The 15,561-nt window shown below is 41.7% G+C and overlaps 1 protein-coding gene across 7 annotated transcripts in view; it reads right to left on the bottom strand.

The window, feature by feature from the left end:
- Positions 1-15,561, bottom strand: part of INPP5K (inositol polyphosphate-5-phosphatase K) — a 78,663-nt gene that overhangs the window by 39,680 nt on the left and 23,422 nt on the right. For 6 of the 7 annotated variants that reach the window (XR_003944092.1, XM_030222255.1, XM_030222259.1 and 3 more), the window contains 4 exons: positions 9,417-9,525; positions 8,651-8,767; positions 7,498-7,673; positions 5,991-6,102 (listed from right to left, as the gene is read on the bottom strand). Coding sequence is in view for 6 of the 7 variants with exons in the window: in XM_030222255.1 (XP_030078115.1) it covers positions 5,991-6,102; positions 7,498-7,673; positions 8,651-8,767; positions 9,417-9,525 (514 nt within the window). In the remaining variant the exon portion in view is untranslated. Of the gene's footprint in view, positions 1-5,990; positions 6,103-7,497; positions 7,674-8,650; positions 8,768-9,416; positions 9,526-11,606; positions 11,663-15,561 lie in introns of all 7 variants that reach the window. The other variant, XM_030222261.1, reaches the window with a different exon arrangement.

Genomic DNA, 15,561 nt, shown 5'->3' with positions numbered 1-15,561 from the left:
AGGCGGAAGGGATTACAAGGCTAATTTAAAACTGACTAGCTGTGGTGTGGCTCTGCCACTATTTTCAGGGTAGGATTCTGCATAAACTTTGCAGCCTTACTTCACAGACCTCCCCAGCAGATTCACCAGCCCCAGCCTCAGAGGCTGGCAGAAGGGAACAGACAGCCATCTGGCTATATATGTACTACCTCCCTCATCAGTTAAGTCAGGAACTATCTTTCAACAAGGAGACAGTTCAACTGAAGAAAATGTAGGAGAAGAAATTGTTGATTAACATTAACTATTTGTTTTTGGTTGACTGCCTATATTTTATTTATATGTGTTATAAAGACATGATTACTTTATATTTCAGTTTATTTTATATTTATTCCAATGTTTTATGTATTTTTATATTGTAAGCCACCTAGAGTGGTAGTGGGGGATAAGAGTGTTTTAAATAATAATCCTTGTGCATTATATTTTTCTGGCACTGTTACACACAGCTGGCCGTCATATTTGTGGTGTGCTTTTAGATTCTTTCTGAACTATCACACAAGAGGTAATACCAAGTAGCTGGGGGACCTGAGACTCAATGCCAGAGAGCTATTATCTGTAGGTCTGATCTGATAATACATTTGTCACTTCATACACCCAGTTATTTAACTGTACCCTTTAAAGTTAAAGGAGGAGAAGGCCTGTTTAAAAAGGTATGACTTCAATTTCTTCCAAAACGTAATCATTCTCAACTTTTTTGGCAAAGCGTTCCAAGGCTGACATTAAGATGCAATGTGGGAGAAGTGTGTGCTTCAAAGTGAAATGTGACACTTCACTTAGATCAATGAAATGGCCCAAGTGCAGTTCCATCCCTGACTCCCTAGATAGTGACAGCACCCCTTCAACCTCACAACAGTGGTGACAGCCCCCAACCCCCACAAATGACCCTGGTGGTCTAGTAAGCCCCCTCTCAATGCACCTTTAAGATGGGAGACAGGAGTGTGTAGGAAGGGTGGGGGTGAGAGGTGGGGGTCACTAGATTACCAGCATAATTTATGAGGGTTGGGGGAGGGGTTCAAAATGATGCAGGTTAAAGTATGTGCTGATGGTTCTTTAAGGTTGCATGCTTGTCAGGACCTATTACATACATAAGCATCGCCATGCTGGGACAGACTAAGGGTCCATCGAGCCCAGCACCCTGTCTCCGACAGCAGTCAAAAGAACAAACAATTTGTCCCGCCCATCCCAGAAACAGTGGATTATTCCCACGTCCATTCAATAACAATCTATGGCCTTTTCCTCCAGGAAGCCGTTAAAATCTGCTAAGTCAACCGCCTTAACCACTTTTTCCGGCAATGAATTCCAGAGTCTAACTATGCGTTGAGTGAAGAAAACTTTCCTACGATTCTTTTTAAATTTACTACACTGCAGCTTCATCGCATGCCCCCTTGTCCTAGTATTTTTGGAAAGCATAAACAGACGCTCCACATCGACCCGTTCCATTCCACTCATTATCTTATAGACCTCTATCATATCTCCCCTCAGCCGCCTTTTCTACAAGCTGAAGAGCCCCAGCCTCTTCAGCCTTTCCTCATAGGGAAGTCGTCCCATCCCCTGTATCATCTTTGTTGCCCTTCTCTGCACCTTTTCTAATTCCACTATATCTTTTTTGAGGTGCGGCGACCAGAATTGAACACAATACTCGAGGTGCGGTCGCACCATGGAGCGATACAATGGCAGAATAATATCCTCATTTTTGTTTTCCATCCCTTTCCTAATAATACCCAACATTCTATTTGCTTTTCTAGCCGCAGCAGCACATTGAGCAGAAGGTTTCAACATATCATCAACGATGACACTTAGATCCCTTTCTTGGTCCGTGACTCCTAACCCTGCATGATGTAGTTATAGTTTGGGTTCCTCTTTCCCATATGCATCACTTTGCACTTGTTCACATTAAACGTCATCTGCCATTTAGATGCCCAGTCTCCCAGTCTCGTAAGGTCCTCTTGTAATTTTTCACAATCTTCCCGTGATTTGACGACTTTGAATAACTTTGTGTCATCAGCCAATTTGATTACCTTACTAGTTACCCCCATCTCTAGGTCATTTATGAATATGTTAAAAAGCAGAGGTCCCAGCACAGATCCCTGAGGGACCCCACTAACTACCCTTCTCCATTGCGAATATTGACCTTTTAACCCTACTCTAGGTTTCCTATCCTTCAACCAGTTTTTAATCCACAGCAAGACTTTACCTCCGATCCCATGTCCCTCTAATTTCCTCTGTAGTCTTTCATGAGGGACTTTATCAAACGCCTTCTGAAAATCTAGATACACAATATCAACCGGCTCATCTTTGTCCACGTTTGTTTACCCCTTCAAAGAAATGCAGCAGATTGGTGAGGCAAGACTTCCCTTCACTAAATCCATGTTGACTTTGTCCCATTAGTCCATGCTTTTGAATGTGCTCTGTAATTTTGTTCTTGATAATAGTCTCTACCATTTTGCTCGGCATCGACCTCAAGACTCACCAGTCTATAATTTCCCGGATTTCCTCTGGAACCTTTTTTAAATATCGGCGTTACATTGGCCACCCTGCAATCTTCCAGTACCACGCTCGATTTTAAGGATAAATTACAAATCACTAACAGTAGCTCTGCCAGCTCATTTTTTAGTTCTATCTGTACCCTGGGATGAATACCATCCGGTCCAGGAGATTTGCTACTCTTCAGTTTGCAGAACTACTCCATTATGTCTTCCAGGTTTACAGATATTTCATTAAGTTTTTCCGACTCGTCAGCCTCGAATACCCTGTCTGGCACTGGTATCCCTCCCAAATCTTCTTCAGTGAAGACCGAGGCAAAGAACTCATTTAGCTTTTCTGCTATTTCTTTATCTTTCTTGATCACCCCTTTTACACCCTGGTCATCCAGCGGGCCAACCGATTCTTTTGCCGGCTTCCTGCTTTTAACATATATAAAAAAAAAATTTTACTATCAGTTTTCGCCTCTAACGCTATCTTTCTTTCAAAATCCCTCTTTGCCTTTCTTATCAGCGCTTTGCATCTGACTTGACATTCCTTAAGCTGCTTCTTATTTTCTTCATTCGGTTCCGTCTTCCATTTTCTGAAGGATTCCTTTTGAGCTCCAGTAGCCTCTTTTACCTAATTTTTTAACCATTTTGCTTTGACTGAAGCTGCTTTTGCCACACATCCACCCACCCTTCTGAACTGCTACCCTAGGTAGCTGCCTAGTCTTGTCCAATATTTGGGCTGGCCCTGCATGGGGAGGTGGTCCAGACCACAAGAGATAATTTTGGGGTGTTGGAGAGGGGGTAAGACAAGGGTTAACATATGACCAGGTTTCCCTGGACATGTCCTCTTTTCGAGGGCACTGTCCGGACGTCCGGCCATTTTTAAAACTTTCATAGTTTGTCTGGTTTCCTATGAACCCTGCACTGCGCAACTGCACACACACATACATATATACCAGTGAGATCTACTGGCATGTGCGTGGGGTGGCTGAGGAGCAGTTGGCTCCTGGCATGCACCTGAAGATCATCCATCTTCCACATAGTCCGCTAGCAGCCGCATGGACCCCATCTCATTGAGGTCTTTTTTTTTGTCGGACTGGGACTCTGAAGTACTTAGCGGCCGCGCACATTCCTGATGCGGTGCTCTCACTCTGGCTGCTGCATGGTGCCCGCCCTGTCCCCGCTCCCTCCCTCCAGCCAGCGACACACACACACACACAGGACACAGAGGCTAATGCTGGCTGACCCTGAAAGGAAAGAAGAAAGAGAAGGCAACAGGAGTGGCCTAGTGGTTAGGGTGGTGGACTTTGGTCCTGGGGAACTGAGGAACTGAGTTCGATTCCCGGCACAGGCAGCTCCTTGTGACTCTGGGCAACTCACTTAACCCTCCATTGCCCCATGTAAGCCGCATTGAGCCTGCCATGAGTGGGAAAGCGCGGGGTACAAATGTAACAAAAAAAAAAAAACAAGCAAGTGACGCCCAAGCCTGATTGTTGTGTAATGTGGGCCAGCCCTTGTGAATGTGATCCTTTATTATTCCTTCCTTCTAAATTCTGCAGCATTCAAAGTCAAGAGGTGAGAGGAATCTTTCTGGGATAGGGGGAAGGAGGGAAGGAATAAGGGAAACCCTTCATATGTTTACTAATCTGACCTGTCCTGATCCAATCCTCAAAATCTGAGTTTCTGAGGCAATCCTAAAAAGTCATCATCCCGTAGAGAGAAGACACGCATCTGGAAAAAGGAACCAGGTAAGAGAGTTTAAGTATGTATTTTCACTGCATATAGAATCTGATTTTCTTGGGGTATCGAGGTGACTGTGCAGCTGGGGTGGGGCAAGGGCCGGGTCAGCATTTTATTCTGTGTGTCCTTTTCTTTTTGTCTCCACAAATATGGTAACCCTAGGTAACATGGGATGTGGAGTCCAGTGGACTGTTTATTTTGATAATATCTCCCTTCTATCAATGTGTGAACCAATCCTTGCTCACTGACTGATAAAAAAGGGACATTTTACTGTTTGATGTACTGTGGTGGGATGTGCTGCTTTTTTTGACAGTACACACTTAACACAGCAGTAATTTGCATGCTATTTTCTTATAGCACTGAGGAGCTTAAATTTTGCATTAGGCTGCAACCCAAGCCTTACTGCATTGACACTTCAGTCTGGAAGCAGCCTTCTATGCTCATGTCCAGTGAGGGTAAGCATGTTTTGCTTATTGTTTATTAATTTGATATGCTGCCTCTTTTGAGAATGAATCAAGGGGCTCACAATCTAAGTAGTATATTGTACCTCGGGCAATGGAGGGCTAAGTGACTTGCCCAGGGTAACACGGAGATGCAGAGGGAATCGAACCCAATTCCCCAGGTCCGCAACCTGCTGCACTAACCATTAGGTCACTCCTCCACTCCGCCCTCCCAGGGCAGAGAAGATTGGGCGAGAATGTGTTTATTTGAGAGGAAGGGAGAAAATATTGTGGAGAATTTGTGCAGAGTGTAGTGGTAAACAAGGGAGTTGCCCAGCCATGTCCTCAAAAAGAGGACATGTCCTAGGGGGGGATATGTTTTCATTTTCAAAATATAATAACAAAAAGTTGAAGTTTATACAGTTTATACTTCATTGTGGTACTTTGGCAGTAAATTGCATTACCTGGATTTCATCCGGTTCGGACTACATTGTAAACAAACCAGTGTAAAGCGATGAATATTGTATATTGTTTATTGAGAATTTTCAATAAAAGACTTCTTACAAATAAAAAAAAAAAAAAAAAAAAAAAAGAGGACATGTCCGGGTAAAACCGATGTATGGTATCCCTAGGAAGAGTGAAAGTTGACCCCCTATCTCTGGTAATGCACACTGAATCTCAGGACAACAACACAAAACGTTGCCAGGTACAGATACAGAAATATAAAGCATGATGGCACAAGGACTGTAAGGTCCATCAAATCTCTCCAATTTACTTCTTTTCCATGTCTGGCCCAGTCATGAATCCTCAGGCCTTACTCAATGAGCCACAGTTTCAAGTGATTTTCCAGTGTGGTTATTATGCTTCTGCTCTAGCTCTGCGGCTATCATATCAGTAGGAACTCACCCTAATGATGCTAATTTTTGAAGGAAATTTATTTATTTGTAACATTTTTGTTATACCACCCTTCATTTATCCTATCAGAGCAGTTTACATAAGTTAACATTAGAACTGTATAGTAGTGCCAACACATATCTGTAAGGAGGATACAATAGGAAGGAGAGTGCTCAGTACAATTATTCCAACCAAAGATACAAAAACTGTGAAACAAAAGGATAAAACAAAAAGCCCAATTGTGAGGAAAACCACACAGAGGGGGGAAGGCGGGAACAGGCAGTAACTAGTTAAATACTTCCACAATATAAGCTGTGTAGAGCTTGGTAAAAGAAAGCGTAAGCCTTGTGCTTAGTACTGAGCATTATAAAAGGTGAACCAGAAAGATGAAAAGTAAAGGAAGTCATACCTGATCATTTTCCCACAACAGGCTAAATTGTAAATTGTTTATTGTCTCTCGGACAAAGTGTATCCCATGGTCTGCAATTCGGAAATTCAGGTCTCCAAACCAGAAAAGAGCACTTGTAGAAAAGCAAACAATATGAAGTATGAGATTTCTGGCATGCAGCTCATTAACAGGATGTGTATTCATGACATAACAGCATGTGGCATACAGCAGGATATGTACAATATCCATAAGTACTTATATAATTCGCTCACCAAAACAATTTACTTTACAAAATAAGTACCTATATATATGTAAACCACTTTGAATGTAGTTGCAAAATACCACAGAAAGGCGGTATATCAAGTCCCATTTCCCTTAAAAAAAATTTTGTTTAATCATTAAAAAGACATTTGGAAGTTCTTTAATAATTTCATGCATTAATCCTGCCTGCAAGAAAACTTCCAAAAGAAATGAAATACTTCTCAGAGGACAAACAAGATACCAATCTCCCACAAGTGGATGACATTAATGGAGGCCAGATTGGATCTGTTCTTTAGAACCTTCTAGAGCAGGATTGTCAAAATGCTTGTATGGAGGACTTCAAACCAGTCCAGTTTCCAAGATACCCCTAAAGAATATGCACTAGATTATTTGCATAACACAGACACTGCATGACAATCTCATGCATATTCACTGCAATGCCCTGTAAACCAGGACAACACAAGACTTGAATTTGACACCCCTGTTCTAAAGCTTTATTCTTCTTTCACTGAGCATGTGCAAGATGACCTGCATCACCCTCATCATTTTGCAGTATACCCTTCAATCTGTATTCCATACGGATACATTTCTCTTCACCAAAATCTTGTTGCATGGCTTCTTCAGCTGTGTCCTATTCCAGCTGCTTCTAGCCCTTACAGTCAGTAATTAATTTTTTCAGTGTTTTGAATTGTAATACTTTGAGTGCAACAGACCAGGCAGTCTTTTTAGGCCAATGCAGCATTGGTCAGTTTTTCTCAGAATTTCCAATTCACCCTAATCCTACGCTGAAGGGACTACTTGTATGAGTGAGAGGAAAATTCAGTTCCATATCCATTCAGTATTGGTACCTCTGCTGATATTGCCAACAAGGGTGCCAATTAGCAAAAATGGGTTACCTTGGAAGAAGGGATTAGGGAGGTAAATGACTCTCCACTGGAAAGTGACCTGAGATCACCACCTATTTTTTCCCCCCACACAAACAACTCAGTGATTTCCAGTCAATAACTTTGGATCATTACCAACTTGATTCAGAAATGAACTAATAACCTAGAGATAAAAATGTACAATAACCTGTTCTGGTCCACAAATGCAACCAGTCCAACCCAATGTATGAATATATAAAAGCGAGGAAGTGACACAGAAGGAGCAGAAACTGAACTGGACCTTGATAGACATTACCTAAGAAAAACTCAAGACAAAGAACCACCACACAGGCAAAAATTAACACATTTTGGACAAAACTAGCACCAAAATTTGATTTGCTCACTCATGATCTAGGATGACTGGAACACTTTGTCCTTCAAACCGCTGCACTTCCAGAATTCTCTCAAAATCATCCAGTCGCTGGTTGGCATTCTCCATGTGAGCTGGTAAATGGCAGTTCATAAAACATACCATGTGGCCATAGATGGACATGCGAATAGTAACTCCACCTTTGTTTCCCTTATTTAATCAATTAAGATAAACACAGATTCTGGTTATTTACATTAAACCCCAATTTAGATTCTCCTGTGCACTTCCAGTCATGCTCATGATAGAAAAATAAAACACAATCCAGTCAGAGCTAATCAAGACTACTTTGGGATGCATTCACACTTCTGAGGTCTATATATATGCATTGATCTAAAACAGCAAGAAACAAAGAACACACATCCTACTCGAAGTCCTCATTTCCTTTCCCTCTTCCAACATAGCCTCCAAATTTCATGTCAATAGAATGCCAAATAGAAGAGCTATTAAAGGGCACAAATGCACATACTTTCACACAGTGACTCCATAAGCCTTCTTTCCCTTCAGAAAGTAGGCTAATATATATTTAATATAAAAATAAGAATTATCCTTTAATGTGTAAACTGTATGTCTTTAGCTATTTCTTAATATATATTTCCCACTGTACAGCTTACAATATTTGTCACTAATGCATATAGGTCCCTATTCTTTTTTTATTCTTTCCACTATGTCAGTGTACTCCTGCTCCTTTAGGCTGCTAGCACAACTGGAACCTTCATTCACAACAACCTAGGATTTATCCCACTCCCCCTGCCCAGTTCAATAAGCTTTGACACCTACATGTTATCGCTCCCTTTATGAGCTCTGAGTTTAGCCAATGGCTGTTGCTTTTGTTCAGTGCTGAGAAACCTTACCCTACTTCTCTGGGGACTATGAACAATGCCTCCACAGAATCCCAGCTGGTCCAAAAAACAAAGTCAAGCATCAAACCAGAATTCTTGCTTGACAGCACACAAAACTGCTACTGAACTACTAAGCTTGAGCCTAGGTTCCTGGTCCTTACCTAAAACTACCAACAAACTCTGCTTAAACAACTTTTGTACAATCTTCGCAAAGCAAATGTACATGTATACATATACACTTACGCTACTAGAGCACCTCACAGAAAACCTTTAATAGGAATTCATTACCCAATATCCGTAGAGCCCAGTACGGGTGTAATTAGTACGAATATCTTGTATAAAAGGAATATGCTGGTGCTTTACAAAAACCAAGAGCATAAGGCCCTGCATTCGGATGGAGGCAACCTGCAAGAGATCAGAGATAATGTTCAGAAGAGATTACAGGCAATTTCCCTGACACATGTTTGTGTTTACTAAAAACTTGATATATCGTTGAATCTAGAGCATAGGTCTAGGTGGTTTACATAAAAAGTCGAAAATAGGAAAGCATAAACAGGACAGATCACCCATGCATTACATAGCAAAGGTGTATTACTTCCTAACCCCTGTTTACTAAGCTGCGCGGAAATGTCGACACAGCCCATTCATAGTGGACTGTGTCAGTTCTAGCACGGCTTAGTAAACAGGGGGGTAAGTCTGCTGGAAATTAACACTGGCATCCAGGAGTATTGTATATAGGTATTCTGATATACTGTGCTTTATTTAGTTTGATTATACTTTGCTTTTATGTTTTTATAACTTTAAATTTTCTTTTGTAATTCACCTAGGAAAGCTGGATGGGTAGAATGTAAGTATTTTTAAATAAATAAAAACTTCACCTCAGAGAAACAGGCACAGGAAATGAATAAAAATTTCTCAAGCTTTCTAACCAACCAAACAAGCGTCATACTTCTAAGAACAGAGGCAAAGAACATGCATATCTGTATCTACAAAAGAGGGAGACAAACTTTTCATAGTAATGTAATGTCTTTCCACTGCAAGACTGGGAATTTACCTTAACATAACCAAGAGAAGAAAGAACATCCATGAAGAACAGACTCCAAGGATCATCAAAGACAAAATCAGACAGAATGTTTATTATCTTGCAGTTCACTTCCTGTAAACTGAATAGAAAAATCTTAAGAACAAAAAAATACAAAAAGCCATAATGTTGGTTGCTTACCTATAATGGAAATTCTCTGTGGACAGCAGAATAAGTCAGCCACACAAACCTTCCCACCATCCCTTTGGGGACAAAACTGACTGCAGCTTGATGACCAACTGAGGGACTAGGGTTCTCATTAATCAGAAGGAAAGTCAGCACGTGCTAGGCTTTTCTAAGCTCTGGGAGAGCTACTCTGTACCTGAAACCATTGGGTCACTACACTTGTGTGGCTGACTTATCCTGCTGTCCATGGAGAATCCTCATGAAAAGAAAGGGGTCCTTTTACTAAGGCGCGCTGAAAAATGGCTTGCGGTAGTTTAGGCGTGGGTTTTGGGTGCGTGCCGATCCATTTGTCAGCGTGCCTATAAAAAAGGCCTTTTTTTGCCGAAAATGGATGTGCAGCAGAATCAAAATTGGCGCGGCCATTTTGGGTCTGAGACCTTACCACCAACCATTGACCTAGCAGTAAAGAATCTGGGCAGTAATGACCTATGTGCATCAAATGCCACTTGACACGCGTCCATTACGCGTGCCCGAAAATAAAAAATATTTTTCAGACACACCTATTGGACACGCACCAAAAATGAAATTACACTGAGAGCCATGCGGTAGTCGGGCAGTAACTCCATTTTGGCACGCGTTGGACGCGCGTAGACGCTTATGTGGTTTAGTAAAAAGGCCCCTTAGCTTTCATCACCATCTTGTCATGTCTTACCTTGCATTCTCCTTCTCCCCTTTCCAACACGGTCTTCCTTCACCATTTCTTATTTTTCTCACACAATTCTCCCTCAATTGCATTTCCCAGTTCTCAATTTCCTACTTTCTACCTCTCACCCACTTACCAGCTCCTTCAATTCTTTGTTTCAATCTCTTCCCCTTCTCTTTCACCTCATTTCCTTCTTGAAATTACTCCTTTTCTGGTTATCATTCTGCTCCATTAGCTCCTTCTCCTGCTCAACCTTTCATCTTCTGCAAACTTGTCTCTCAGTCTCTCACCTTCTTTCAAGTACTCCAGCTTCTATTCTCTGCATCTCACTCCTTCTAAGCCCAAAATTCCTTTTCACTGCCTTCAGATCGCCAAGACCTGTCGTTTCTTTCTTTACAACATCCGTAAAATCCGCCCCTTTCTTTCCAAGCACTCTACCAAAACCCTCATCCACACCCTTGTCACCTCTCGTTTAGACTACTGCAATCTGCTTCTTGCTGGCCTCCCACTTAGTCACCTCTCCCCTCTCCAATTGGTTCAAAACTCTGCTGCCTGTCTCGTCTTCCGCCAGGGTCGCTTTACTCATACTACCCCTCTCCTCAAGTCGCTTCACTGGCTCCCTATCTGTTTTCGCATCTTGTTCAAACTTCTTCTACTAACCTATAAATGTACTCACTCTGCTGCTCCCCAGTATCTCTCCACACTCGTCCTTCCCATGCACTCCGCTCCATGGATAAATCCTTCTTATCTGTTCCCTTCTCCACTACTGCCAACTCCAGACTTTGCGCCTTCTGTCTCACTGCACCCTACGCCTGGAATAAACTTCCTGAGCCCCTACGTCTTGCCCCATCCTTGGCCACCTTTAAATCTAGACTGAAAGCCCACCTCTTTCAACATTGCTTTTGACTCGTAACCACGAGTAACCACTCGCCTCCACCTACCCTCCTCTCCTCCTTCCTGTACACATTAATTGATTCGATTTGCTTACTGTATTTTTTGTCTATTAGATTGTAAGCTCTTTGAGCAGGGACTGTCTTTCTTCTATGTTTGTGTAGCGCTGCGTACGCCTTGTAGCGCTATAGAAATGCTAAATAGTAGTAGTAGTAGGACATGATAATTGCATAGGCAAACCAGGCACATGGCTGAAGCCCAGATATTTAAGAGTGGCCTTCTCATATATGCTAATTCAATGCGCCCTGGTAAGTCAACTGCTGGCAACAAGAAGAGTGGTGTGACCAGAGCCACCTCTGGCTGTAAAGATCTGCCTCTTCTCCTCACCCCCAGAGCACTATTCTCCAGCCACAAAGAAGAAATCAGCAAGCAGTGCTTCTTACCTGCTGTTTCCTCCTCTGATGGGTTTCATCTGCAGTCAGGCCATGCAGGACCACATCTGTGAAAGTTTTTTAATGGATTTATATTACAATGGAGGGGCCAACATGCTTGTTTGCCCAAGGTCCAACAAAGAATTAATCCCTCACTGGCTGACTCACAGTACCTTCTCCCTACCAGAATACTAGACAGGTAAAAAGTATACACGTTCACTGTCCCACAGATGCCCTCCTCCTACTCCTCCTCTGTGTTATGGTACTATACCTTTAAACTGGATGCATACCCACAGGGAGAGGAGCAGGCACCTGTAAGAACAGTGCACATTGTCTCTTTATACCTTTCCCAATGGCATCAAGCTCCTGCTGCTGCAATTCGAGGAACTGTGCTGCATACCACTAATGGCTTTCGTCCTATACTCTGCCTCTAGCTTGCATAGGCTGCAAACTGTTGAATGCCATTTTGATCTAGGGTCACTTGGAACCTACAGGTTGACCACTGCTCTAAATTATATGAAATCTTGATAATATATTAAACCACTAGATGTCACTAAGAACAGATCTGAAAGGATGGATTTTACAGTTTAAAAACAGGGTATCAATGTTCTATTGCCAGGGCCAGATTAACACTATATTGTGCTCTTACAATGAGCTTCCATTTACTTCTTTTTCTCAACATGCCCCTGCCTCCTTACCTGCTCCGATCTTTGTTCATGGCATTCCTACCATACTTCATCTCCCCAGAAGCTGCATAGAGAAAGTGCATGACCTAGTTCTGGGTGTGATGGCAGCAGCAGCAGCAGGTTGAAAGTAAGCACTTGTCTGTGCAAACAGATGATTCCAGTGGAAGGGCCTAGTGGTTAGAGGGCTAAGAATCAGGGAAGTTGAGCAAGTCATTTTCATTCTTCATTGCCTTTGGTAGAAACCAGAGAGAATGCACTGATGGACCACCCCAAAATGTGAGATTAAGGGGCACAGTTATCAACATGGCTACTAAAATGTGTTATTTTGTCACAGGTCTCATTTTATGCAACAAGACCTAGTTACTAATACCTGGGGTTTACAATAACACTTTTAATGGTAATCCAATGTTGATAACTATGCCCCTCAGTATGCATATGGCTATATTTGTAGGCATGTTACTTTTCCAGTTTAAACTTTAAAAGAAAAACTGTTTATATGATACTGCCTCACCATGCACATTTTCATATACACACACACTTTATGTTGTGCTACTGTTCATGTGCTCACTTGAAGTCCCCCCCTCCAAAACTATCACCAGCTCTGCCCATCACTGTGTGAAGTTCTTCCAGTTACAGACAGCTGTTTCCTGAGCCTGCAGCAGCCCCCATCCTTCCTTCTATCCTACTCTTTCCATAACTACCTCCTTTCTCAGTTCTCCCCTCCCCCCACAAGGACACTCACTGGCTCTCTGCAAGATCAGTTAGGATCCTCTTGCCTCAATCACCTCATGTGGAAGTTTAATTTGTATAGCACATGACCTTCTCCCTGGCTCACCCCAACACTTGCTGTGAATTCAGCAGTCTACCAATACATCACTCCTCTGCCTTCCCATAAGCCAGGGCAGGATTAATCTTTTGGTGGGAATTATGTTGCGGTTGAAGGGTTATTTAGAGATTACATCCCCTGAGGCAGCCCAAATGAGCAAAACAGGGTGCCCTTGTTGGATTTAATTTTTCTGCCAGTTTTATCTCTGACGTTAAGCGGTTTCTGCAACTTTACCTACTTAACACTGCAACCTATGAAAATGCTAGAACTACTGCTGCAATATGATGTAACTTATCATCCAATTTATTCTTGAATTTGGTTAATATTTTTCATGGTATACTGTTAAACTCCATTGTCTCTGCAAAATTTAAGAACTGTGAAGGTGATTTCTTCCTCGTCGAGAATGTCCAGGGGCTTATATGTTCATTGAGGTCTTTGTTTTCTCCATTCCTGTGTGTTTAAATGACGGCACCTTTTTTGTCATGTTTTGAATTGCCTAACTGCCTGTGGCAGAAAAAAATCACAATCGCACAATAAGTCATTGATTGGTTCTAACAAACCTCCATACACGCTCTCTTCTTTCTACCTGCAACTGACTTACCAGGGCAAATATGCCATAGGAGCCACTGAATTAGCAAATATGAAAGTGTCCATCTTAAAACATTTGGGCCCTAGACATATGTCAGTTACCCTATGCTTTAATCCTGCTCTGCTATTAGCTGGATCCTTTTTATACAGTCTCTGCTGCTAGTTACACTTGAAGAAGGCAGGGCAGCCTTACTCACAGGGGAGGATTAAAGAACTACAAATAGAGGTTTTAAACTCTCACAAAATCTGTAGAATCTTGGGGGGGAGGGAGGAAGCAAAGAGGCTGGTGCTAAAGGTTCAAATGACAAAAAGCAAAATAGCACTACAGAAGACCAGAAGGTTAAATCTCAGCAGTTTCATTAAAAACAATACACCCGATGTGGCCACATTTTGCCAATCCTGGCTGCATCAGGGGTCAAGGAAACTGTCAAGACAGCGGAACAAAAAAAAACAAAACAAACCTCCGTATTTTGTGAATGCACACAGTAGCCAAACTCTGATGGCTACAATTTCTACAGTCTAAAAAAGATTTTGGTTGTTTGACTCCTTGTGGCTACCACTAGAGGTTGAGTCAGCCGTTTTCAACCAGGAGCTGCAAGGAGCAAGAGTGAGTGGGCTTCACTCCTGCCCTCATCAACCCCATAACCACCAAATCAGTTAAGGTAGGGGAAGGGGAGGGGAGGGAGAGATGCATCTGCAAGCCAGTACCCGGAATTATGTGGATGCTGATAAATATTTAGTGCCAGCAGGCAAAGTTATGGCTCCTGTTTATGTGGTCCTACATGCCCGGTTAGCTATGTGGACACTGACACTGAATACTGCCAGCATCCACATAACTCCTGGCTCCTCTCCAACTCTGTCCCCTGTAACTACCCCTTCTCCTGCCCACTTTCTCCATTTCTTGGGGTGCTTATTCTTCTAGAACTCTGTCCAATCTACCCAATTTTCAAACTCCATGTGTCTTCACTGGTTTTTATCCCTGTGCCAAATGTCATCCTATTCCATTCAATTTTTGCAGTTATTTTTCTCCCTAGACATTTTTTGCTCCTTATTGTGTATTTCTTTCCAACTTCTGCTAGATTGAAAAGAATAAAAAAAAGTGTTAAAAAAACATGTTCATTTATAATGGAAATAATTCCCTCTAAATCCAACTAGTTCAACCAGGAGTTTCTTTGCAGGTGAACAATTATATGTTATTTAGGAAGCAGCTGAAGGCATTTTTTCCCCCTTGGCCTACAGTTAATAGGTCTGAGTGGGATCTGAGATAATCTTATACAGCTCCAGCACTTAGGTGGCAATAGAGTTGTATATTTTTCTGGATACTTGTTAACGGTAAGGAAATTTTGAAATATTGCCCCTAGCTATTTGAGACTTTGGATCACCTTATGTCTTTTACTGGAAGAAATAATTTACAGTATCCATTTATTTATTGGTATCTAATAACCATTTTTATGAAGAGATGCATTTAAGGTGGATTTGAGTGTTCATTAGGGCCCTATACAAGGGGTTAAAATCTATACAAATACAAATAGGACTAGGTGGGGAAGGGAGTATATTTTGAATTTAAACTTTGATTTTTTATATATATATGTATGTGAAAAATTAATGTATGAGATGAAAATGTATACATATTGGATTAGATTATTGTAACCAGAAGATTTTATGGGGTACTAAGTGTTTAGGCTTTGTTTGAATGGAAATTTTAGGATTTCTTTTTTTGTATTTGTGGTTTTTTTTTCCTTTGGGGGGGGGGGGGGTCTTTATGGAAAGTTGCTATAAATTTATATTTTATTTTAGTTTTTTATAGTTTATGATGGTTTAATTGCTTATTAAACCAGACTCCGCCCCTTCTGCCTCGCATCACCTT

Source organism: Microcaecilia unicolor, chromosome 13 (genome assembly GCF_901765095.1).
Source record: "Microcaecilia unicolor chromosome 13, aMicUni1.1, whole genome shotgun sequence".
NCBI lineage: Eukaryota > Metazoa > Chordata > Amphibia > Gymnophiona > Siphonopidae > Microcaecilia > Microcaecilia unicolor.
Note: the sequence above shows the minus strand (reverse complement) of the source record. Positions and strands in the feature narration are given on the sequence as shown.